At 41.0% G+C, this 25,609-nt stretch overlaps 1 protein-coding gene across 3 annotated transcripts in view; it reads left to right on the top strand.

The window, feature by feature from the left end:
- The window catches only part of DAPK2 (death-associated protein kinase 2), a 40,595-nt gene extending 15,319 nt beyond the window's left edge, over positions 1-25,276 (top strand). The window contains exons 2-11 of one of the 3 annotated variants that reach the window (XM_010147653.1): positions 3,103-3,324; positions 8,219-8,357; positions 11,194-11,323; positions 12,417-12,465; positions 13,167-13,193; positions 16,426-16,578; positions 17,967-18,012; positions 24,393-24,482; positions 24,656-24,736; positions 25,202-25,276. In XM_010147653.1, the coding sequence (XP_010145955.1) occupies positions 3,103-3,324; positions 8,219-8,357; positions 11,194-11,323; positions 12,417-12,465; positions 13,167-13,193; positions 16,426-16,578; positions 17,967-18,012; positions 24,393-24,482; positions 24,656-24,736; positions 25,202-25,276 (1,012 nt within the window). Of the gene's footprint in view, positions 1-3,102; positions 3,325-8,218; positions 8,358-11,193; positions 11,324-12,416; positions 12,466-13,166; positions 13,194-16,425; positions 16,579-17,966; positions 18,013-18,903; positions 19,552-24,392; positions 24,483-24,655; positions 24,737-25,201 lie in introns of those variants that run through there. The other 2 variants (XM_010147651.1, XM_010147652.1) reach the window with 2 other exon arrangements.
- Positions 25,277-25,609: the final 333 nt, after the last annotated feature.

Raw genomic sequence — 25,609 nt, 5'->3', positions numbered from 1 at the left:
TGATACCAAGTTGCCAAAACCAAAGGCAGCTTCCATGAAGCAGTAGTTCTGGCTCTGTTTAACTGAAGGTCCTGATCTGTCTTCAGAGCTTGCCAGTTTTTCATGGCACTGTTATCACAAGAGGCACTGCACACTTAAAGCAGACTGAAGTGCATGGCCTTATCCATAGGCTCAATTCTCCAGCTCTCTGGCATGCTTCACCACTGTGGTAGTGTTTGTAACAGTACATACATGGCCTATTTGCAAGGTGGATTCTGTGGTCTGGTCTTTTTTTTTTTTCCCTCTCCTAGAAGTGAGTTTGATAATTCTCACCTGTAATCTAGCAGTGGAAAAATAAATAACAAGAAGTAACCCTAAGCTTAGTTTCTTGCAGAAGAGGCTTAGGGTGGTAATAAGTTGTTCTTGCTACTTGAAATCTCAGAGGTACTCAGGTGAGCTGTGGGGTCCTTTAACTAGTGTCCAAACAAAAGCAGTCAACCTTTCCTTCCTTTCGTACTCTTGTAGATTGTATTGCAGAGATAGTGCTCCAAGACTTGCCAGCAGCAGCCTGCTCTCAGACTTAGGAGATGCAATCTCTGAATGCTGCTACTAGAGTAATTGTCCTTGACGGTTGTTCTTGCCACTGCTTCCCCACTACCTCCTTGTTTTTCCACCAGCTCAAAATCAGTGTTCCAGTTTATTGTGTACGTTACACATCATTATGTCCAGTTCTTGCCACTGCTTCCCCACTACCTACTTGTTTTTCCACCAGCTCGAAATCAGCGTCCCATTTTGTTGTGTGCATTACACATTATTATGTCCAAGTCTGCACTAACAGTTATGGAAAGGTAAAGTCATGAAAAATTCTGAAGTACCATTAGGTACAAGAAGGCTCATCAGAACATACATATTTATTTAAAAATGAATGTAGTTTAATACTTTGTATGAAAGTTACTGAATTCACTGAATCAGTGAAAATATTAGGCTTCCTATTGAACAATGAGAGAGAGTAGTGAATGAAACTCATCCTGAATGGAGTGGACTGACCTGATTTATGTTTGGTCTGACCTAAGTATATGTTAAGACCAAACATCCTTACTCCTCATTGTTACTCGAGTTGAAGAGCTGTGAGTCCGCATCAGTTTTCTTTGAAATAATTAACCTCAGTGCTTTTGTGCTTTAACCTAGGTTTTGGGGTTTTTTTTACCTGTCAGTTTTTAACTTTCATTTTTTTAATATATAAGCATAACTTTAGAATCGGAGAGTGTTTATATCCAAACAAGACAATTTTTAGTAAAGACTAGTTGAAATTTAGTTTGTGATGAAACCTCACACCATACGAGTTTCACATATCTAAATATTTGTTAGTCTGAAGTTATCTTCATTAATCAACCTAAGGAGTTAATATATTTATAAATCTATATGCCCACTGCACTTTGCTGCATTTCAGTATTGCAAATTGCAATCAAACCTAAAAAGCTACAGGTGTGTAAGTAAATCTGCCAAGTGATCCTTCATGAAAAGGAATGTGTTTCTGTTGAAGTGTGAATTTTGTCTGCTTTTTGGAGTGACTTTGGACAAAAGCCTATTACTTTGCATGGCATAGCACTGTTTGTGGTTCATGTTCCTGTTACAGTAGCAGCAAACTGACACTTTTGTGCTAAATAATGTCCAAGTATCCGTAGGCTGTGTGGAAGAAAGACTCCTGTTTTGCTGATGGGGCAAAAGTGAATTACTAAAGGGTGTACAATATGTTCATGGCAGAATTCAGATCCCTCAAATCCTTCCAAGTACTTCAGCTACAGACCATCCTTTTCCTTAACTTCTGTAAGATAGAAGTAGCTCTCTTAACATGTTCTGTGCAGACTACATGCAAACAGGTAGTAAAAGATTAATTTCCTTGTTCATACGTCTGTGATGATTTTAGTGTGACTAAACATTTCTAAGACGGAACACAGTTGCCTTTTTCCCTTCCAGATAGGATGAGAAAAAGAATCCTCTGGATTCCATATTCTTGCTGTATCTAGAATTCTTATTACTCAAATCCTGCTTTAGCTGTAGGCCACCTATCTTTCTGAATTTTGATAAAACATGTCTCAACTTGATTACAGGGGGGTTTTTTTCAAACATGTCTCAACTTGATTACAGGGTTTTTTTTTTTCCCAGAAGACAGTTGGGAAGGAGGGAACATCAACTTTGTGGAGATGGTCCTTCTCTAAGTACAAGCAGTGCCTCTCAAGGGCGTGATGAAGAAAGGCAGGCTCAAAGGAAGCAGAACAAAGCAGGGTCCCCTGCTCCCATTGAAGAGTCAGTAAAAACTGTCTCATCTTGAAAGGTTCTCACCACTGACATAAGGCTGCAACCTGCAGGCTTACTGTTATTTGAGTTAATGATCTGAACTCCAAGCATTTCCCTCTAAGAAAATAAGGGGAAAATATTTCAGCTGGACTAGAATCTTACTTTAGGAGCCTCAGTGAGGAAAAATGTATTGGGAAATGGCAGCTACGTGCCTTTTAAACTTGAATGAAGCCACTTCACTCTTTGGTACAGTGGAAAATTCCTTATCCTTGAGGTGCAGTGAGAAAGCTGCACCTACTGTAGTTACACTTAAAGCTAAATTATCAAGTGAAGTCCGAAATGTGAATAAACCATTCTCTTATTTGAAAATTGGTTACTGGAGGCCAGTTCTACATTTCCAAAGGGTTATCAATCCTTTGAGTTCTTTCCTGTTCTTAAGGGAAATGCTTCAATTCATGCGCGTCCTTTCAGAACATCCAGTGGTGTGTTGCAGACTTGAATGCCTTAAGCGTTACCCAACAAAGGAGTGAGAATCTTTTAAGACAGATCTTGTTCATTTAAACACAAACTGTTTTTAGAGATTGTAGTATCTGTCCTCCCTTCCTGTCAGACACTTGGTTTCGCTAAATTTCAGACACAGCAGGAGACTACCTTGTTATGCTCTAGTGACTTTAACTGCAGAATTCTGACAGTCCTCACTATTGTACGAAGAACTAGCTTGTATGGCTACTAGTGTTAGCTCGGAGGTTGCTGTATGAATGGCTTATTTGGGAAGCTGTGATTATATGAAAGCTTTAAGAGATTTTTTGTTATCTTGTCCTGCAGTGGCCAGTTTGCTATAGTGAAGAAATGTCGAGAAAAAAGCACCGGTATGGAGTATGCTGCTAAGTTCATTAAGAAACGTCAGAGTCGGGCCAGCCGTCGTGGAGTGAGGCGTGAGGAAATCGAACGGGAGGTTGCTATTCTGCAGCAGATTCTGCATGCCAACATCATCAAGTTGCATGACATCTATGAGAACAAGACGGATGTCGTCCTCATCCTTGAGCTGTGAGTAAGGGCACTTCCTGTCCTCAGGGTAGAATGAGGTAAATGGGAACCGGAAGGGGCTGTAGAGGCACTGGTAAAATGGAGCTGTGTTCTCAGGCCTCGTGATCTTGGCAGGAGAAGTGAATGAGGTTGCTGGTAAACAGGCCCCCCCCAGTTCATCCATGTGCCCTGGGGATACAGGTGCACCTTAACATCAGTTGAGGCCATTGTTACTGAGCCAGGGAGTGTTGTCAACTTGAAAACAGTTTACTAAGAGGGATTACCTCATGTCTGCCTAGTGCTGCCCTGACGTGAACCTTGGAGGAAGCATACATGGCCACTGAATGCTCACTTCATTTTTCTTTCCTCTTTCTTGTGGTGTTATAGGTTGAGCTGGCCAGTAAGCACCATGCAGATGGTCACTCACTCCTTCAAATTCTTCACTGTAAAGCTGGGAGGGGCAAGTTTTGTGCTGCTGCTGTTTGGCTTTCTGTTCTCAGTGCTATTTGCCAGCCATTCTGATGCATATTAGATTTGACTTGTAGCAGCTGGGAGGTCACAGAAAGGTCACTTCCTCCTCTACATTGCACTGGCAGCTGAGCGCAGTCGAGAATCTGGATGTCCCCAAATTTATTAGTGTTAATGGTGATGTGTTAGTTTGAATAATTTAAAGAAAACTGTGCAGTTGCCTAGTGTCAGTTACTGAGTAAAAAACCGCCTGCCATGCTAAAATTATTTCCCTTTTTCAAGAAATGAAACAGGGGAGGCACCAAGTGACTCCACCGTGTTATACCCAAATTTATACTGGGATAATGAATTTGAATTAATCTGGGCACTTGTTACCAATCCAGGTGTTTCATGGCTAAGGATCAGGACTGTAATAGAAGTGAGTGACTCTGTGTGCACAGATGATCATACAAACCTATATCCAAAGCATCTCCTTCTGTACAGTTCATAGTGTGTGCTGTTGGTCTACCTAAGGAGTTGAAAGGGATGTAAATTAACTTACACGTAGATATAAATTTGCATATGCAGTATTTGAGTGGCTTAGCCTTCCTAATCTCCACTGAGAACCAGGGAAAAGCTGAACGCTATCACACAAAGCAGAGAATAGAATTGTGTGCTTGTACTCGGGAACAGAAATGAAGTTTTGCTGGTCAGAATCTATGGTCTTGGCCTAAGGGGATGAAATTTGTCATGTAGTGAAGGGAAACAGATCAATTTAAGCTTTTTTTTGGGCTGTGTCCTTCTCTTTTGTGGAATCCGTATCATCTAGTTCAGAGAGCTCTGAGTCTTCAAGGAGCTCTGCAGAAGACATATCCTTTTTCTGTCAATTCATGGTACTAAAGTAAAGCTGCCAGCAAGGAGACAGCATGAGGCTTCTACTTACTACAGTTTTTAGGTAATGAGTAATAGATGCAAATTTTCTGTATGTATGAAGCATGAAATACAGAGACACCATGGCTGAAGTTACGTAGACCATAGGTTTCTTAGGGCACCTGTCTCAACCTTGTGTATGGAATCCAGGCTTTGATCCCCGAGTGAGATGAAATACCCACTAGCTTTCCAGGGGAGCTGGCATTTAGGCTAAGGAGTATTCCTGGAGATTGATGTGACTGCTGGCAGATGGCATATGAGTGATGATAAGCATCTGTTAATTTTTAAGTATATGTCTAGGGCCAAATGCTTGTGTCTCTAGCCATGCACTGGAAGACAGGAAAGGAACTGCTTTTTCTGACTGGCAGCTACTTTGTGCTAAAAGAACCTCCTGTTTCATTACCTTCTGCTTTTTCCTGTTCTCACATGGCCTACATGTTTTGTCCTATTGTCAAGGCTGTTGCTTATTGCACTTTTTAAAAGTCTGGGTGCAAAAGACTGTTGACCTGATTAAAGCCATTGCATTCAGATGCTATATACAGATTGAGGATTATGATAATTGCTAATAAAGATAATTAAATTCTCTCTAAACAGATGATCTCTCCTCCTGACACTGTTATCAGTCTCATACTCCCTGCAGTTTATTAAAATAAGTGTTACAGCACCTGGCCAACTAATCTTACGTTAAGCTACAATGGACTTCATCTTTAAAAAGAATGTTCCCAGTATTTTTGATTAATTGAAGAAGCTGCCCTGGTGTTTAAAAGAGGGTTTGGCTAATACGTTGACCCTCTTCCAAACTCACTATGCTGGCACAGGCAAGACTATTTCTTCTTTACATAGGGGTTGATTCTACAGGTGCTGTTTCTCCTGTTCAAGAGCAGGAAGAGCATTGCCAAGTCCGCTGCTGTTACATGCAGTTTGGCAAGGGCATGGTTTGCCCATCCTTGCACATTGAATCTTTTTTTGGTTTCCTTTTTTATTTTTATTTTGTATTCTGTACCTTGGAAGTCCCCTCTGCCTAGCCTGATTCAAGGTTAGCATGAACTAGAGAGAAGAGGGAAAATGCTGCAAGGAGCTTGCAATTAAATCTCCTGTGATTCTTGTTCTTGCAGTCTCCACAGTTTCTTCAGTGATGCCTTAGGTGTAGCTGGTTGCTCAGGATGTTGCTGAGGTTGCTGTTGGGGCAAAAGTCCTGGGGTGCCCTGAGCAGCTAACCCCCACTCTTGGGAGCAGCAAGAGAGAAAGAGAATTAAGTACCTCCAGTCTGGGCGGCTAAACAATTATCTGCTATTCCTTTGTGTAGCAAAGGAGATTCCTCAAAAGAAAGTTGCCAGTTTCCTCCAGGCAGGAAGGTATCCACTCACATCCTTGGCCAGGCCTCAGTGCCAGGAGAAGGTGAAGGGAATGGTTTTTATGAAGTGGCTCAGCTCGAGTGTTCTCAGTCAGCAGTATCTTCTGCTGGTGCTGGAGGACTGGAGACTGGGCTACGTGGGCTGTCGGTCTGGCCCAGGAGGGAAGTTTTTTATTCTTAGTCCTGATTAAGGAGTCCACCTTTAGGAATAATTACCAAGGAGATATTTTACAAGGTAAAGAGGAAGAGAGCACAGTGTGCCGACATGGTTACATTCCAGAAGAGTACAAGAAAGTACCCCAGTACAGCTGGCTTCCTGATGACTGGGACATAATGCCTGCCAGAGGTGATTGCTTAAGTGCAGTTTGAATAGAAATCATTAAGGAAATGGGTCTTGCCTGCTCTCTGTACACAGATTTCATCAAGGGACTACCAGGTTTTACTTGCAGATTCTTTACTGGCTTGTCACAGACAACTGCAATAATTTTTAAAATAATGAACCAAGGCCCCTAAACCTACTACAGTAAGGAAAGGAGGCAGTGTTCCCTGGCTCCTGAAGCGCACAAGGTAAAACAAAGCCTGCCCAGCAATACTGATGGCAGTGCTGAGACCCTTGGTATGTGTCACCTGAAAAGAAAATCAGAGATCAAGTAAGAGTCTCACAGGATGAGTAACTGAGATTAGTAGGATGGAGAAGGGAGCATCCAGAGACAGCAGTTGCAATATTCCTAGGTCAGAGAAGCTCAATTTTGTTTGTCAGCCATTTAGCTGTAGCAATTAAAGCACCTGGGACCTCTGCCCAGGTGAAGTGTCCTGTTGCTCATAAAGTTTCTGACTATGTGGGAGCAAAAAAATAGGCCCTCTGTCTCTGCCTTTGGAACATAAGGTATGTTGTCACCCACAGCGACAGTAGAAGCTAAGAGAAAACCCAGTGTCTTTGTGGCTTTTGACACATTGTTCTTGTTTGCTGTTGACTTCTCCTTGCAGTTTTTGTAGCTGTCCACAGTAGTTTGTTATGGAAGAGGCAGAGTAGGGAACCACCATCTTGTCACCACCAGTGTTGTGTAGGAGCCTGGGATCAGAGGAATGATTGTATGAAAGACCACTGCAGTGCAGAGTGATCTAACTTGTCTGTGAGTCACAGCACTTGGTTACCTCAAAGCATTTGAACCTGTCAGTTCTTTTACAGGTGTTTCATTAGACAACAGGGCCAAAAGCTTGTTTTCTAAAATGTTGGATCACTCAGGTCTTGTGCTTGCACTCTGCATGGTGAGCACAGATGGGTGGTACACCTGAACTCAACAGCAACAACCGCCTTGCGGTTGCACCTAACAGTACATTTGAATGAGAATAAATCAATTATATCAATGATGGTGACAACTGTAAACAATAAATATAAGCATAAACAACTGCAAACAATGCCCAATTCAAAATCTAGATTATCTTGTTTCATAATATGGGGAAAAATAGCACTGGAGCTCTTAGAACAAGGCATAAAAATGAAAATAGAAGTTTTATGTACTAAATATGCATGGAATGTATTTCAGTTTTCATGTAAAGATTCATAGTAACTTCTTTGATTTGGGAAAAGAGTTTTATGTACCTTCCAACCTGCTACGATCTGCTTTCTTCAAATATCCAGCACAAACAAAATGCTTTCCTGTCAGTTATGTCAGGGAAGAATCTGTATTAGAACAGTGTAATGGCTGTTCTGGAAAGAAAAGAGATTCTGTCAGCAGATCTTATTGCCTTGTGTTTCTGATGGCAACCAATAAGAGAAGTAATTTGTTAATACTTGTGGACTATTACAACTTGTTCTATTTTCTCCCTCTCATCCGAAGTGAAAATGTTGAAGAATAGCAGTTGAAGTGGTTAACATCAAAGTCTACCTATTGAAATATGTACCTGTCTGTGGATTCACAATGTACCTTCTTTTGATTCATTGAGGATTATAAATGACCAAACCTTGCAGCATCAGTGAGTTAGGGAAATCTAGTCCTTAATTTGCCAGGTTGAGAGCTGAAGCCAGGAGGAAGTTTTGACATATGCAGGACCAGAACACAGAACTCTAGATTGTCTGCAAGAGTGCCCTTTTTCTAGCTGTAGGCAGGTTTTTTGCTACTTTATTTATTTTATGTCTTACAATGCAGTGGATAACAGGATGTTTTCTGGTGTGTTTTGCAGGGTTTCTGGAGGAGAACTTTTTGACTTCCTGGCACAGAAAGAATCTTTGAGTGAAGAGGAAGCAACGAGATTCATCAAGCAGATTTTGGATGGTGTGAATTACCTTCACTCTAAGAAAATTGCTCACTTTGATTTAAAGGTAAAGATGCTGATTTAGACTTACTGTTGTTACTGTTTTTTAATGACGGACTGTACCTTCTACAGTATGTTAGATATCTGTATTTGATAACATGCCTAACTTAGTAGTTAAGACCATTTTAAATGCACTTCACAGCTGAGTGCTCCAAGGAAGACAATCCTCGTTATCAAGCCTATAGTAACTTTTGGATGGGCTTATATATTTAATGTCTGAGAAAAAGAAATTTTAAGTCTTCACCCTTCAGCTGCTTGCATTTGTGGTATCATCCAAAGCATGCTGTTTAAAAAAAAAAAAAAAAAAAGAAAGAAACAAACCATCAAAAACAATTATGATGAACTTCTGAATGAAGTACAGAAGAAACACATTTTTAGAAAGAGGAGGGACAGGTCCAGCTACAAACAACTGTTGCTGCTTCCAGTCCCCACTGTGTTTAGAATTACATGAAGAGTATGTGTCATACAGGGCTGTTTGGTTAAGAGAAAGGCTTCTTACTTAGGGCCTTGAAAGCACATCACACAGAGCTCTCTTCTTACCATATCAGGTGCCACCCATAGCTATCGTCCTTGACTTTGGTATCCGTACAGCTGGCCTAGAGAATATAAGAGACTCTCTCTCTATTTTTGGTTGTGGCATACCTAATTCTTTGAAGCCAGGAGTCTGTTGTCCTTGGGAATGAAACTCTTCAGACTTGAAGAAAGGGCTTTCTCAGTAGCAGATTCACAGCTACAGAACTGTAGCACTGAATTGTGCCTCAAATGTTGCTGCTTCCAGAAATACATTCAAAATGCACTTATCCACATGTGAAAAAGCGTAGATATGTGAACACACAAAGGATGTGCACTTGATTTTGAAATTAATACATGAATCTAGAAGCCAAAGACCGAAAGTTTTCACTGTGCATTAGAAAAGAGTATAATATCCAGTGGCATAAAATTATTGTGAGAATATAGGTGCAACTTCTTCTGTACTGATGTCTAGCTACTAATTTTGATACTTAATACCGGTAGTGTTAGGTGGTCAATGAAGATTTTACAGGAAATACAAGATAGAAATCATAAAAGGTAAGTAAAGAATCATTTCACTGATAATGAATATCAAATGACCAAAAACATATTTACAGAATAACTCTCCTGAGTTTTAAAGGACTGGCTTTGGAGTTTTGCTAGTGTTAAATTAAACATGTATTTTTAAGCAGTGATCTGATTAGATAGAGGATGATTCATAATTATATTGTCACTTGACAGGGCTCCATTGACTACAGTGGAGCTACAGTGACTTATACCACCTAGGGAATAAAACAGTCCAAGAGGCAGTGACTGTGACTTTTTGCCGTTTCAACCTGTTCTGTCTGCTCTAAACAAGCTTACATCATGTGTCTGGGATGAACACATATGCCCTAGATCCATGGAATAAAAACAGACTTGTTAGCCTGAGGCTAAAATATTCTTGGTCCAATGACTATGACAATAAATTATTCATATCCTCCTTTCCCAGTGCAGCGCTGACTGAGAGCGTGTGTTAGCAGGAGCTGCTTCCACGTTAGGATCTGCTGTGAAAAGGCCAGGCAGCTGCCAGCCGGGAATCAAACTGCCTCACTGTTGCTCTTGAGCTTATGATTAGGTTATGACAAATTAGTGCATTAAACCTCTTTATGGGAGATAAATTGAACCCATAGTTTACTTGGAAACCTGTGAAATAGGGCCATGGTAGGGAGTAACTAAAGCTGAGAAATGTAGTTGAATAAGTAAGTTTATGAAATATCCATTATGTCTGGTAAAGAAAATCAATGTCCGTGGTTGAAAACTTAGCTTTAATTTCACAGTTCTAGCTTCAGCTTTTCCCCACAGTGCTGTGAGAAATGCTACATGTTCTTTCAGTAGCTTGCTATCATATATGAGCTAGAACCCCTGATCCCAACCCATTGCATTTTTTGGACTGTTCAGTAAATCCTCAATCTTTCCTGGCCTTGTTGTTGCAGCTATCAACTCAGTCATAGAGAAGAGCATTTTCCTTCCCTAAGTAGGTTCAGATGTGACTGGAATCCCTCAAGAGGCACATAATAAGACATCTTCCAGTGGGTTAGAATACAGTGTAGAGACAACTGGGCAGAAATAGTGAGGTTTCCCAATGTAAAGTCCAAGAACAGATGAGTAAAATTGCTATCAGTCAAAACATTCAGTGATGCAGCAGTCCCTCAGGATCAAGCAATGGCACTCTGTCTCTGCGTTGCTTCAGCTACCTGCTAGCTGCTGCTGTGTGTATGCCAGTTGTATCTGAGGGAAATCCAGGGTGTCAGCATGTGACATCTTCCCAGGAGGGCCTGCGGGCCAGAGATATATTTTCTGGTTTGAGAGGACAAGATAAACTGAGCTTCACCTTTGTGTTATATCACAGTGTTGCTGGGCCGATAATCTAGTGGCATATTTTGTCAAATTAGGGAAGTACAGACAGTTGTGTAAAAAACTTCTGGCTCGTTGTGAAAACAAGGGTATCATGTTTTCATCCTGGCAATAGCCATCATCACGAAAATAAACTTAGGAGTGCTAACAGAAAGATGGAGAAAGGCAGATTTTGCATGAGATAAAATTAAAAGAAAGAAAAGTATTACTCTAATTAGATTTGCTTTGCTTTTATGAAATGCTGGTCCATTCAATGATGTCAAATTTCACAGTTGTCATCCCTTTATCAAAAGAATGAATTGTAAATGGTTAGGCACAGATATGTGTTTCTTGTTTTACAGTGTTGTATATGTGAAGATAAAAAAGCATTTGAGAACTGTTACTTTACCAAGATATTAATATTATAATAACAAAGATCTATCTTTTGTTACTTTTAGCCTGAAAACATTATGCTTCTAGACAAGAATATCCCTATTCCACACATCAAACTCATTGACTTCGGCCTGGCGCATGAAATAGAAGATGGAGTTGAATTTAAAAACATTTTTGGAACTCCAGAATTTGTAGGTGAGTGACCCGTTCCTTTGTCTCGGACTGCGAGTTCCATGAAGAAGCTGAGACATCTTTTCAAAGTTAAGAAGTGAGGGATAGAGGTAGTTTCAATCTCATTTGTATGAAGCTGACCTAAATCTAGAGGTTTACTTTTCTTTTCTGGAATAGGCGAAAGGTGCTTTCTAAAAACCAGATGTGCTACTCCTGTGAGAGCATGTTGCTGCCAAATATATATTCAGAGATGTAAATTCAGGATTGAGATTGTGTGATCCTGCAAATAAAAATTACAATTTTTTACGCTGCCTGTGACAAGTAAGCTCTCTGCATTGTAGTACACAATTACACGGGAATCTCTGTCACTGCTTTCTGGATAAAACTGCCTCACACTGTACACCTGCTGAGTACAAAACCCTCGCCTCCCCCTACATTTTCTCACGTGATTCTCTTTTTATTACTGATCATAATTCTAATTTGTCTGGCATGGGTTTTTGGTTAATCCTACTCCTTTCTACTAGTTTCAACTAGAGGTTTTGGGGAGCAGGGAGAGAATTGTAATTCATATTCCAGTTAAGCACAACTGTTACAAACACCTTTTTAATCTCCCTACCTCACCTTGGTCTTTTCTCTTGCATGCAATCTCATATGGAGATGTTTTCCAACGAGGAAATGTTTCAAGTAAAGATAATAGGGTTTGACATGAGTAGCAGTGTAGTCTGGCATGTAATGTCAGTGTTTTGCCCAAGGGCTGTTTCTGACTGGCCGCTCGAAATGAGCTTTAATGGCACCAGTTCAAAAGAAAACAAAAGCTCAGACTTCTAGGGGTAACAGTATCCTTGGGAGGTGATATAATTTATTATTTGTTACAATTTGCACTGTAATTAGTGTATAATATCATCTTTACGCTTATTCTTGAGTTGTATTATGCTCCAAGCTACTCTATGTAATCTATTCTGGATACCTGTGAATTTGAATTGCTGTTAGGGCTATAAACTATTAACAGTGCATGCTATCCTTTCTCCCTCTTGGTAATTGTTGACCTGCTACTCAATTCAGCCTGGTGAAAATTTGTTACCTCAGTTGCTGGTGTTTGATTATATTTTTCTTACAGCTCCAGAAATAGTAAACTATGAACCGCTTGGACTAGCTGCAGATATGTGGTAAGTTTTTAATGTGGTGTGGGTTGGTTTGTTTGTTTGTTTTTCCCCAGGTTGCTCTGTTATTGTTTTTTCACGTTTGCTCTGAATAGAATCCATTGTACTGCAAAAAATTAGAAACAAAACAAAGAACTTAAGTGCAGTTAGTAACTCTTTGTGCTGTCTTTCCATTTTTTGTGCATTCCTTTTAAGTGAAAGATAAGCATTTGCTTTCTGCAAAAATACAGTGAAAAACTATATTGATGGCAGTTATGGAGTTAACAGTTTGCCACTGTCCACTGCAGAGGAGCACTCTTAAAAGAAAAGATGTTCCTGCAGCGTTTGTGACAGCTTTATTTATAAGAGCACTTCATGCAGAAGAGACCTGCGTACTAATGTGATCTGCTGGGAAGGCAGGCAGGCAGGTCACCCCAAATAAAACATCCTTGCTTCTGTTTCTTTGTATTTCTGATGTGTACTGTACTAAATATTGGCTAGACTAAAAAATACATAAGGAGACTTCAAATATCCACATTACCTGAGGTTAGATGCAAAATTCATGTTTTCCCTGAAAAACCGTTCGTTACAAGGTATTTCAGCAGTGTCTCAAGCCATGATGGCTCTCCTGCTTGTACAGCAGTTGCTATTGACTATTCCATATTGTGTATGTTAAGAAGAATACAGGTCATGTAGAACCCCTGCAATTAATCTCCTTTGTTTTTTAGGAGCATAGGAGTCATCACCTACATACTGTGAGTACCACAGATTCACTTCTGTAGAAGTGTTCCTAAAGCTCTCTTGCACTCATACGGAACGGCTCTTCCCTTCAGTCATTTAAGAAAGCAGCTGCCCACTCCTTCGGCAGACAAACCACCCACCGGGGCAGGGGCCTGTCTAATGAGCAAATGTTACCCTGCAGCCTTTCCAGGGTAAAAGAAGAGGGGCAGTCTGAGCAGACGAAGAACAAATGCCTCTGGCATCACTGGGCATTTCTCTTCTTATGGGATCTTATCAGTTCCAAATGGTAGAGGATGGAAAAGCCCAAGCGTATTGGTTGCTCAGAGAATGACTGTGAGCTACAAGTGTGTGGAGAGGATAGAAACAAAAAGTGTGATAGTGCTGTTTACAAGGTGGGTTATTTCAGGTGCAACCAGGGAAGTTTTAATTTGCTTGTGAAGGCAGCAGTCTGGATTACTATGTATAAATATGGTCCCCCATATTCAAAAAGGTGAATTTTAGATGGGATAGGAGCAGAGAAGTTGACCCTGGGAAATGAGAGTTCATCTTAAAGGAGGAAAAAGGGCGTGCTAAAGCTAGTAAAGCAAAGGCTGCTTGGGAATATCAGTGCAGTCAGTAAGCACAAGGGGAAAAAAAGATACTTTTTAGAAGAAAAGTGTGTCAAAAAGTGACAAATACATAAAAGTAGAAAATTATTACGAGCTCAAGCTCTCAAAGAAATGAGGTTCGTTGGGCATCCAGAGGACAAGCAGTCAGGGGAGTTTTAAGATGGAGCTTGACAATCTGTGAAACTGCTCGTGTGACAACACGTGCATGCAATGGAGGGACAGCACTTGTTGCTTCAAGAATTCTTTCCTCTGGTTTGATATGAGAATGACAGAAGTGGTCAGGGCTCCTTGGACCAAACTGCTTCCACTGAAATCAAGCTCCTGTGACAATGCTGGGGAGCAGTGCATGGATACTGCATGCTTGGAAACGTCTCACCCTAACATTCCTACCCTGGGCTTATGCTGTTCCTTATGACACTCAGAGGACAAACTTGTTGCCAAACTCACAGAAGGTGCACTCTGGTATTAGAGGGATTTACACTACAAAGCTCAGAGCTTAGCACAAGTATGGAGGCTTGAAGGGATTGTCCTTTCAGTGTGGAAAATAAATGTAGTGGAATCAAATCCACTCTTGGGCTATACCGAAGGCTAGACCCCAGGAGCTGTGAAAGAGCTATGGTCTGAGAAATCAGAGTCAGTGCAACAAATTCCCTTCTGTCCTGTGGTGCAGAAAAACCTATAGGGATACTGGTTGAGCCTAAGCTTAGGTGGTTTAGAGCATTGTCCAGACCCTTGCTTTTCATCAGCACTCTGGTCTTTGGTGACGTGTACTTGACAGGACATTAAACTTAGTAAATTGCTGTTTCTGTGTGCTCAAAGATGATAAGAGGAAAACTTAGGAGTGGAGGATAAGCAGGTGGGAATATTCACCATGCAAATGCAGTGATACACAGCCAGGTGCTCTCAAGGTTTTTCTGTTGCATTGAGGGTTCTGTCTTGGGAGCAGCGTAATGAAGCAGGTTTCTGTACTGTATCCAAAAATCTGGTTTACTTGGTTGGCTAGTAATGGTTGCCACAGTAATTAAGGTTGAAAATTGTCTCCCTACAAGTGATCAGGAAAAAAGCATGCTTTTTATGATGGGAGGATGCAGCTTGCATGATACGATACATAGTAGAAATTTGTATGCTTTTAACTAGTATTACCTGTTAATTTTAAAGCCTTTTGTTCTGAAGAATTCTGAATAAATGGGTTGTGTTTAGTGATACCACATACTTTAGCAAACATGGCAGTAATCAAATGGATACCACCATTGGGTGTAGAGATCAAAATGCGTACAAGTCCTTAATTCAGTAACCAGCAGAATGATTCACTGGGTTCCAAGGGCAAAGCCTTTATTACTAAGGTATGCTGTTAGATACGGCAAAAGACATTTTCATTAGGGCTTAGGATTTGAGACCTCAAGTGTTTATTCTGTGGATAGAACATGTGGTAGCTGCAGACTGGACTGAATGGCCCAGGTGGTCCCATCTCACTTTCTGTTCACCCCCAAAATCCTGGTCAGCGGGTTAGTGGCAATACAGACAGAGTAAAAAGTCTGTTGAGCAGGATCATGTAAGCAAGCAGTTTAGTATTCAAAACCTCAGAGTTTGTTGCAGTCCTGCTTTGAGCCTGCTGCATCCTGAAGCTGTGCTATCAAAGCTAGACATAATAGATAAGCATAATAATAGCCCAGAAGATTATTTTTTTTAAAGGAATGAGATCAATTTCCTTGGTATAAATAACATTTCCTGGAAACCAGGCTTTTGAAAGTCAGCATCGCTGTGGACTGGGGGAGGGAGGAAGGGGAGGGAAGGCAGGTCAGAGGGAGTCTGCAGTGAATCTGTGTTGACACTTGGGTTTTATGGGGCAGAGGTAAGTAGTAATCAAAGATAAAGGTCATCAGTCACAGCTGAGAGATAGCAAAGCTTTTTCTCTGCTGAATGGCATTTTATTATGATGATGCCTCCATTATATCCTTGCAGTTGGAGCAGAGTGCCAACAGAATGAAGGTTTGCATTGTTCAGAAACAGTTGGATTTTATTGCAGCCAAAGTCCTTTTGTTCGTGGATTCATTTTAATGAGCAGCATGGCCCTGTCTCTGTGGTGGAGTTGGCCCCAGGCAAGGCCACGCACCTGACTTCCGATCACACGCTGTATCTTGGTTCCAGCTGAGAAAGGTCTCTTGGCTGAACCCACTGTGCAAGGAAATTGTTAGTCGCTTTGCAGACAGAAAAGCAGTAGGGGCAGGATTTTTCCTACCTAAGGAAAATCTTTAGAAATGCTACTTTATCTGCTTGAAGCCAATAGAAGCTTCTGCTTGGTAGAGTTTGTGGGTTCACAGGGATAAACACTCTCTTCAGCTGAAGCTTTTACTAGTTTGATTAGCAATTACTTCAGTGAGACACTTAAGAGAGGAGAATGTGCATTTCTGTCTGTGCGCACACATTAGTGCTGCACTAGAGACTTTCAAGATGAGTCTGACGCAGAAGCACAGATACAGTGAGCCAAAGCTGGACCTGTTATTTCTCATGTGGCATTGCTGCTACAACATGAGATCTGCAAATGTCCTGAGATTTTAAAGGAATTACACAGTCACTGTAATTTCATTAGGGGACCTCTGCAGTTTATTTTTCTGATTCTTCTTTCTGGCTTATCTAGGCTTAGTGGTGCATCGCCTTTCCTTGGAGAAACTAAACAGGAAACACTTGCCAACATCACCGCTGTGAATTATGAATTTGATGAGGAATTTTTCAGTAATACCAGTGACCTGGCAAAAGATTTTATTCAGAAACTTCTAGTGAAAGATACACGGTGAGTAAAAATTCAGAAAGATCCATTTGTCTCCAATATAAACCCGGCAAAACGTAGCTTGACTGATAATCTGCAAAGCTTTCTTTGCGGAGTGTATTGCTATTCAAGAGCAAGACAGGAGGATGCTGCTGTGCCCCTAGTTAATCACTACACTCAGAAACCCTAAGAAAAGGAACCGAATCTCCTCAGTTAAATTTTGCTTTCAGGACTGAATTCTCACCTGAGTCAAACTGGTGTGATAGGGTGTAGGTGAAGGGCTGAAAACAGTGTGTAAAATACCTAGTTCAGGGTAGCTACCACTCTGGTATTTCAGTCTATTATGAACTACTTGTACGGAGGTGATGTGATGCCAGAATATGCTCCCAGTAGTGCTAGGGCAGAAAAACCTTCACATATGCTCATCATGGAATTGTTTCTCAAGCTGCTCTGCATCTGTTGGAATCACCTAGAAGTTGTGTCACAGCTATGCAGATCTTTATTTACAGTTTATAGGAACCACAGAGTTTCTGTTAGCTTTTCTTGCTTCTAGTAAAGCACACGCAGAATAGCATCTCCTTCTCCGTAACACTGTTTGTCCTGGAGGGAAGTCAGGTTATTGCAGTTCTTTCTAATGGCTTCATTAGGGGAGAAAATAGATATTGGAGAGAAAGGGGCAAGATGTTATGTCAAGATTTCTGCAAATCCTCAGGCCTTAGAACAGGCTAGAGTAGGTGGGGTTTGATGAGAGGTTTGCACATGTCTAGAAACCTTTAAGGAAAGGAGCAGTCAGTGATACTATATGTCATTTGCCCCATGTACAGAGGCAGCCCTTGTGCACTGCTGTGTTTCTACCTTGGATTCCCAGTGGTCCTGATGTGCTGTTCACTGAGCTGCTGCAATGCAGGAGGAAGTTAGATTGATCAGGTTTGGTTAGGTTTGTAGTATTCCTCTCAGAAATGTTGTTTTTGGGAAATGACAGCTCTTGCAGTGATGTCATACCGTGCTCCAAAGGACAATTTTGCTATGGTTAATGTTGTATACTTTGATTCAGACACAGTCATTTTAAAGGTACCCAGAATGAACGTATTTTCTAAGCGTGTAGGATGAACAAAACAAAGTAATGCTTTAGCACTTTTCATGGAAGGGTACACAAAAATACAGGTGGATTTTGATTAAGAATTAAAATTGTGTAGAGTGAAGACAGATCCTTACTGAGACTTAGAACAGTTACTAGACTGCTCACAAGCAGTAGGCCTCATGGAGAAAACATAACCCTGAAATCTGAGAGTTAGTCCTGCCATTATCTTCATAAATGCTTCATATGAAGCCTGGGAGAAGTGCGGGTCAATGGAGCTGTGTACCAGATATTTCTCTTTCAAGACTTTGGGGTTTTTTGTGTTGTCTTTTAGGAAACGGCTTACAATTCAGGAAGCTCTGTCTCATCCATGGATAACGGTAAGACTGAATAGAGAGACAGATTTTGTTTTTTACCATGAGCAAAGCAGAGATTATATTGTCACTCTTACTGGTGTATTAAATGGAAAACTGCCCTCTAAGTACTTAATGACCCTAGGTGTCTCAAAGAGATGTACTGGGAAGAAATTGGTTGGGTCTGACTAAATCCTTGGATTTCTGCAAATTACTTCTCTTACTATCATAACTTTCAGAATGAGGGTGACAAAGCTTTAATGTTTGCTGCATGTTACAGTACCCTGCGTTAGGCTGGGCTTTGCATTTTTTCCATCCTTTTTCGCCTTTGCATGGACATATACTACATGTTGGTTTTGGTGCTTTCCTGGGTTGAGTGTTGACTACAGCCAATGTGGAAAATATACTTTCTCTTAAGATACAAATGCTGTACCGAATGTGCTGATTTGATTAGTTCGTGTGTCTGTATGCATTTTTTCATCATAAACAGTCCTTGCTTTTGTGGATAAGTCTTATTGAAAATACATTTAGTTAATCTCAGCATGACTTACGTGATGTTTGAAATTTAGTTTTTGCTTTGCATCGCACAAAACTTTAAGTGGAATGTTTTCAGGATTGTTGCTTTTCCTCTTACAAACATTTGAGACTGTTAACTGCTAAAAATTAATATGAAAATTGTGGCCCTTTACACTTATCATATTGGAATGAATGCACATCACTTCTCACATTGTCACACTGTTTTGGGTTTGTGTGTTTGTTTTTTTTATCTTTCCTTTAATCAAATGCATGAATCGGAATCTGTGGGAGCAAAGGATCTCCCAGCATTGTGGAAGTTCAGGCTGCATCCTTTGTACAGAGTTTTTGAATTACTGCATTGGCTTATAAATGTCCATTTACCAATATTGGTTCCTCTGTCTGACGACTCACCAGCTGAAGGAAGAAACAAAAGTCCAAGAAAACAAGAAGGTTGAGAACACACAGCTGAAAACAAAACGCTTGAGAGAATACACCATCAAGTGCCATTCGAGTATGCCTCCCAATAATACCTACATCAACTTTGAGCGCTTTGCCCGGGTAGTAGAAGACATTTCACTTATGGAACGGGGTTTCAGCACTTTGGCTGCATCCCATGATTCCTTGCAGGAGGACATTGATGCTCTGGTTTCCATTTATAATGAGAAAGAAGCTTGGTATAAAGAAGAGAATGAAAGCGTGAGGCACAAGCTCTCTCAGCTGAAGTATGAATACCGTAAAGTTGAATCCCAGAAAAGACATCTACAAGAAGATATCAAGACTGTAGGCACTAGTCTTACAGGCATAACTGGAAAATACGATGATCTGCAGAGTCAGTATGAATCTCTCAGTCAAGAACTTTCTGAGGAACTCAAGTGGATACAGGATTTAATGAGTACCTTTCAACTGGAAAATGAAGCCTGTGTGAATGGAAACTTTGACTCTGTTTTCAACAAAGATATTAATGAATCACTAATGGAGCTGTTAAATAGATCTCGCTGTGAAGAATTCCTTGCAGGGTTGAATCTTGATGTAGCAGATGCAAATCAGTAATGTTATAGATCAGGCTAGGTTCAGGGTTTGCTCCCTGTTTCAGTGTACAGCAGTTTAAAAGTTTTCAGTGCATAGGTTGTACACAAAACATCACCTACAACTGAAATAGAAATTCTGATGTATTGCCCAAGATGCTGACCAAAACTATAAACTTCTGGTGGTTTGGAGTGTTGAAGTTGTTTCTCCCCCGTGTTCAGTGTCTGAACTTACAGGAACTGGATGATCGCAGTGGTATGGGCACATCTAACCCTATAGCCTGTATCATACTTCATCACAGTATTACCGTCCTGGAGGTTACTAAGTGATGACCTTGGGATGAAGACTAGGTCAGTGTACTTCCTAGAAGCCAGGTGCCTGGAAACCAATAAAAATCTCCTTATAGCATCTTTGGTTGAATGAAGGAAGCAGTCGTGGAGACCGGCTGCAGGCAGTTCTACAGACCATATGGGAGAGATACTTGTGAGGGTTAAATCTGTCCTGTAAAACAAAGTAAATGGTTTAGTAATTTAATGTTTAGCCAGCACTGTGGAAACTCTGTGAAATGGCTGCTGATAAGAAAAGACTTTTTTTTAGGCCAGTTATACAGACTGAAATCTTTTACCATCAAAGGTGTTAGCTGTTGATTAATCCTTCAGTTTAACATACAGCTGTTTCCTATCCTACACCAAAGAAATGCTATTCAAAAGACACAATTGAGAACGTTTAATGAACTGATCAATAACTGTATGTAATTCTAGACTGCAAATATTAATTTGTGAGTGATAACTGATAATGTAGACCCCTGGATTGCTTTCTACAGTAAAGAAGATGTAGGATTTGAGAGTAGTGTTATTGCTGTGAAGATTTTTTTCTTACATTTTAGAAAGTAAAAGTTGGCCTCAAACTTGAATCATGCCCTGCTGTGTTGTATTTCAAAGAAGTAATTTGATTATACTGTGTTAATACACATAGATGTACCCATCTCGGTTTTGGACACAATAAATAGTTATTTATGCAGGATGCAGTTGTTTCCTGATGGTGTAGTTAGTGACTGAAAAAGGGATGTCAAGCTTCTGTGTACCGAGAAGAGTTGCCTGTTGCTTCTGTGTGCTGAAAGGAGTTGCAGGTGCCCCTGCATCACTGCTCAAGTCCATTTAGAGTGGATCTTTACATATATATATATTAGAGTATGTCTTTCACTGCCCAGCCTCCCGCCTCCTCTTCCAGAGAAGTTAATGAGCTAACTAAATTGAACTGTTGTAGTTCATAACATTATTAAGAATAATGTTTCCTACTTTGAGATAAAAAGATAAAAGCATTCAGTTTGTATAGAGTCCAGTGGGCCCATCATTGCCATATCCTCATAAAGACATGCAGAGGTTGGTGAAAATTCAGAGTTCGGAAAACAATTATTGAGTAGAGGTATTGTTACTCCTGTCATTGTACTCGGAGGAGGATGGAAATTGAATGTGCTCTCTGTGACATCTTCCTTTGCGCAAAATGTAAAATTTTCAAAAGCTTCAAAGTAGTGTAGATACCCAGGAGATGTCCATAGGAAGCTGATATTGATGGTTGAGGAGAATTAGGGTGACAAATGGTATTGAGGATTTTACATATGTCCATTTTTTATTCTCTGAGTGCTTTAGTTGTCACTTCTGCAGGTTCCTTTGAGCTGGAATACCCACGAGACACTGTCCAGGGAAACTGGAACACAGGACCTTTTTTATGAGAGAGTATTAATTCTTAAAAAGTTATTTAAAGCTTAGTGAGAGTTAATATCTGCAGAAGAGTATCTCCAGAAAGATAGTCTGCCTTCCCTCAGCCATGATCTCATATTCTCTGTTCACGTAGATTTTCGTTGTAAACAAATGTGCTGGCATGATGAGAAGGAATATTAAATGAGGCCACTCTGTTCCTGAGCGTGTTTTGGTGAGGCTGATATTGTTGTCACTCAGTCCTTGAGGCTAGTGCTCTCTGAGCTGAAGGAGGTCACTGACACACTGCTTCAGAGAAGAGATTCTGATGACTGAGAAAATGACACGGGCACTGGTTTGCAGGCTACTTAGAAATTGAGAGGCAGTTATTAAGAGTCTGAAGTATTGTAAAGTGAGCTATTTTGATTTAGCGATATTTCTATGGCTGAAAGGGCACTCAGAAATGTTTTGTGATGATTGTACAGCTGGCATTTAGCCAGTGACATTTTTTCCACTTCAAATTGATGTCTGCTCAGTGCTTTGTTGCACCATGTTCACCACTTGCAGCATGAGAAAATGATATTTATTGCCTAAATATCGAAGTTCTGTTGTATGCAAATGACGTGTACATCCAAAGGGGAAAGAGGCCTAGCTGGTAGCTTGGCTCCTTGAATTACTACTGAGATACCTGTACAAATGCTATACCTATGGCATTTGATTGAAAAAGTGAATTTATTGTCTCATAAACATTATCAGTTATTTTGCTGGAAAACAAAGTTTAAATCCTCACTGGTGTGTTTGCCGTTCTCCTTTGGTACTCTTGCTTCTTCAGGTGTCTGGCTTGGTTGCAGTCCCGTTCAGTATCAATATTTCTGGGTTATCCACCTTCTACGTTTGCAGATCAGAACTGCTGGAATGGTTGTCACTCCATAAACTCCATAACGTTTGAAGAGTTTATTCCTGGCCTTTCTCTTTGCACTTTTACCAGATCTGGTTTTAAACTTTTTTCCCTCAGTCTGTCTGATAACTGTTTTCTGGTCTATGAGAATTTTAATGTGGTTTTGGAGTTGAAAGGTTCTTCATTTTCAGGAGGATTGTGTCAGGGTTAGTGGAACATCCGTTCCTTAACACCAGAGTAGCATACAAAAATTTTAGGCACATGTCTGAATTCTGATATAGATTTTCTTTTTGTTCCTATATTTCCGTACTCAGGTATTGCTATTCTTTCCTCATAGATTTATTGCCAGGGTCTCTGTCTTGTCTCTCACACGCTGGGTATGGTTAAAGGACAAAGCCTGAGTTTTTTCGATAGCATGTGTCCTCATCGCTAATGCTAAATGACAGCGGAAGTTCTCCCATTTGATTATGGTGACGTCAGCAGGACATACTGGAGTGAGTTTGATGGAATGCTGTGAAAATGATTAAGGGGTTGGAGTGTCTGTCAAAGAGGGGGGGAGAGGCTGAGAGAGCTAGGATTGTTTAGTGTCAAAAAGAGAAGGCTAGGAAGTGGGATCTTCTCAATCTATAAATGTGTGGTGGAATGGAGTAAAGAAAACAGAGGCAGGCTCTCCCTAGTGTGGTATCCAATGACAGGACAAGATGCAATGGGTACAAATTGAAATAAAGAAATTCCATTTAAACCTTAAAAAAAAAGCAAACAAAATTTTTACTAAAGGAGCAGTCAAACACTGGAATGTGTTTCCCAGAGGGGTTGTGGAGTATCTATCCTTTGAAATCCAAGTGGAACATGGTCCTGGGCCAGCTGCAGTAGCTGACCCTTCCCTGAGCAGTGGGTTGGACTAGATGATCTCCAGAGGCCCCTTCCAAACTCAACCATTCTGTGATTCCTGGCAAGTCCAGCATTGACCAAAGCTGGTAATGGATTTACTTTTCCTGGGCCATGTTCTAATTTTGCTTGGGATCTGTCAATCTCAGGCTAATGGCAGAAGATTACACATAGTGGCAAGTTACCTGAACCTTCCTGAGATTTTGAGAAGCAGACAGGGTTTTATTGACCAGCTTTGTGACACGTAGGAAAAGAGCTGATATTCTGGTACTATGTTAATATTTGGGTTGTAGAGTACAGCTTTCTGCAGTTATTCTGTATTTCACATTCACATGACTTCACATTTCTCCTTCTTCACATCTGAAATGACTGCCTCAAACTTACCCATGTACTTTGAAGTCTCTGTAGCACAGCACAACTTTTTTGTATTCTTTCCTTCTATGATGTTTAAATCAACCTAGTAAAAGAAAAACCTGTAAAAGCACAATTCAGAAAAGATGTGCTAGAATAAAATGAAGAGCCACATGCTGGAAGTCAGGAAAGGGCCGTAATGTGTCTTTGGTTTAAAAATATCCTTGTAATGGGCAAAATGTGACTATCTTCTATCTGAAGGTTTACAGGGTAGCATGGCCCCTAACAGTGTGATGATGCTGGGTTTAGTCCTGTTGTGTCATGATTCCTAGCAAACCCTTGAGCAGCAGCGTGCTGCAGGGCTGTTCATGCACTGACAACAGCTCCTACTCTGTTCTGTCAGACTGCTGTGGAACCTTTTCCTTACTCTCCCAATGCCTTTCAGAAAGGGAGATGTGAGTAAAGGCCAGCTGATAGGAGCTCAAAGCAGAGAAAATGGAGATGGTGCAGGTGTGCACTGAGAAGCACCTTAGCAACTTTATGAAGTGAAAGCATTGCCTTAACACCCTCTAGCATCCCCTTAGTTATCTCTGTTGTTTAACTGTCCTTCATCCTGTCCTTTGGCCAGAAAAGCTGTTCCCAGACTTCCTTTGTTTTTCACGTGGATCACTGTGAAGCAGAAGGGAGAAGTGGAGGCTGGAGCAAAGTCCGTGCCATGTGATACGCCTTCTGTGCCAGGTCGAGCTGCTAGAAAGGGGCACCAGTGGAACTTTTCAGAACAACCTTGTGTGCAGGGCCAAGTGTGACCACTGCCTGTACACTAGTTTTGGGATTTTGTTTAAGATTAAAGGGGTCCTGTCCAGACACAGGGTGGACTAGATTTATTTAATTTTCTTCTGCTTTTACTTGTATGAATCCACAGCTTCCCCAGCCAGCATTCTTTTCAGCCAGCTCCAGAGCACATGAACAACCTTACATATTTTATGTACCAAACGGAAGCAAAGCAATAAAATTGCTCTCTTATCTTCCAGCCAGTGGACAAGCGGCAGGCTTTGGTTCGGCAAGCATCTGTTGTTAACATGGAAAACTTCAAAAGGCAATATGCTAGAAGACGATGGAAGGTATGACAGCGAGCCTTTAATCCTTCTCATGTAAGGCTTCCCAAGCCTGATGAGATCAGAGGGCAAGGTGGAGCTTGAATGTACGATGGTAATATGCGGTAGATGAATGAGATGTGTTTGGATACGTCTGCACTGCATATGGATCGAATTCTCATTCTTCCCTCTCTCCGTAGCTTTCTTACCGTATTGTCTCATTGTGCAACCACTTATCTCGTTCGCTGGTGAAAAAGGTCCTAATTCAAGATGAAAGCTTGGTAAGTACCTTTCTCAAACGGGAAGAAGGACCTGATTTTATTGTGCAGTGATTTTTGTTGCCCTTAGATAGAGGCACAGCCCAATGGGGTAGCAGTAGTTTTGTGGGAAACTAGAGGGGACCGTGGCATCCCTTGAGCGTCTTTAATGCTGCTGTAAATTGTGTTACTGTGGCACAAATGTTGGGCAAGGAGAGCTGGTGACTCCATAAACCCTTTTGGTGCTAGCCACATTTACTCTGGGGGGGCTGCAGATTATGTTGGGATACCACAGACTGAGAAATGAGCAGTTGTGGAGAGAGTCTGCAGTGCTGCTCTTGTGCCCAGCTGTGTGATGGAGGGTGGGGGAACCCTGCACTGCATGTGACCACCTACTTCTCTCAGTAGATGATACTCTGATAATATTAGACATCATGTTTAGGAGCATGGTATCTCATTGTGCCTGAACCATTGTGGCCTTTGTTTCAGAGAAACTGTGAAAGTGACAGTGAGGATCTTTCACAAAGAAAAGCCACTCATCGGAGGAGAAGCAGCATATCATAATGTAATGGGAATTCCACAGGCAGGAGATGGAGGAAACCTTCACCCTTGCTGGAAAAAACAGCCCTGACAGCAGACCTTGACTTCTTGTCTGAATCCGCGGTATGAGGCTTCTCACTTCTCAAACTGCACCAACAGCTGGGTGATGTTATTAAATGCCTACTGGGCATTTTAGAAAATTGGGGATCGGATTCCCAGGGAAATGCTGCAGCACAAGCACTGATTGGAGTGCTTTTCTATGTTGAGCGTTTCAGTGATATTTCAATCTATTTGTGATATCAGCTGCACTCAGGGTGTAGGGTTTCTACTGATATTCTTTCACTGCAGAATAATTCA

Source organism: Eurypyga helias, unplaced genomic scaffold (assembly GCF_000690775.1).
Source record: "Eurypyga helias isolate BGI_N326 unplaced genomic scaffold, ASM69077v1 scaffold13412, whole genome shotgun sequence".
Lineage (NCBI taxonomy): Eukaryota > Metazoa > Chordata > Aves > Eurypygiformes > Eurypygidae > Eurypyga > Eurypyga helias.
Note: the sequence above shows the minus strand (reverse complement) of the source record. Positions and strands in the feature narration are given on the sequence as shown.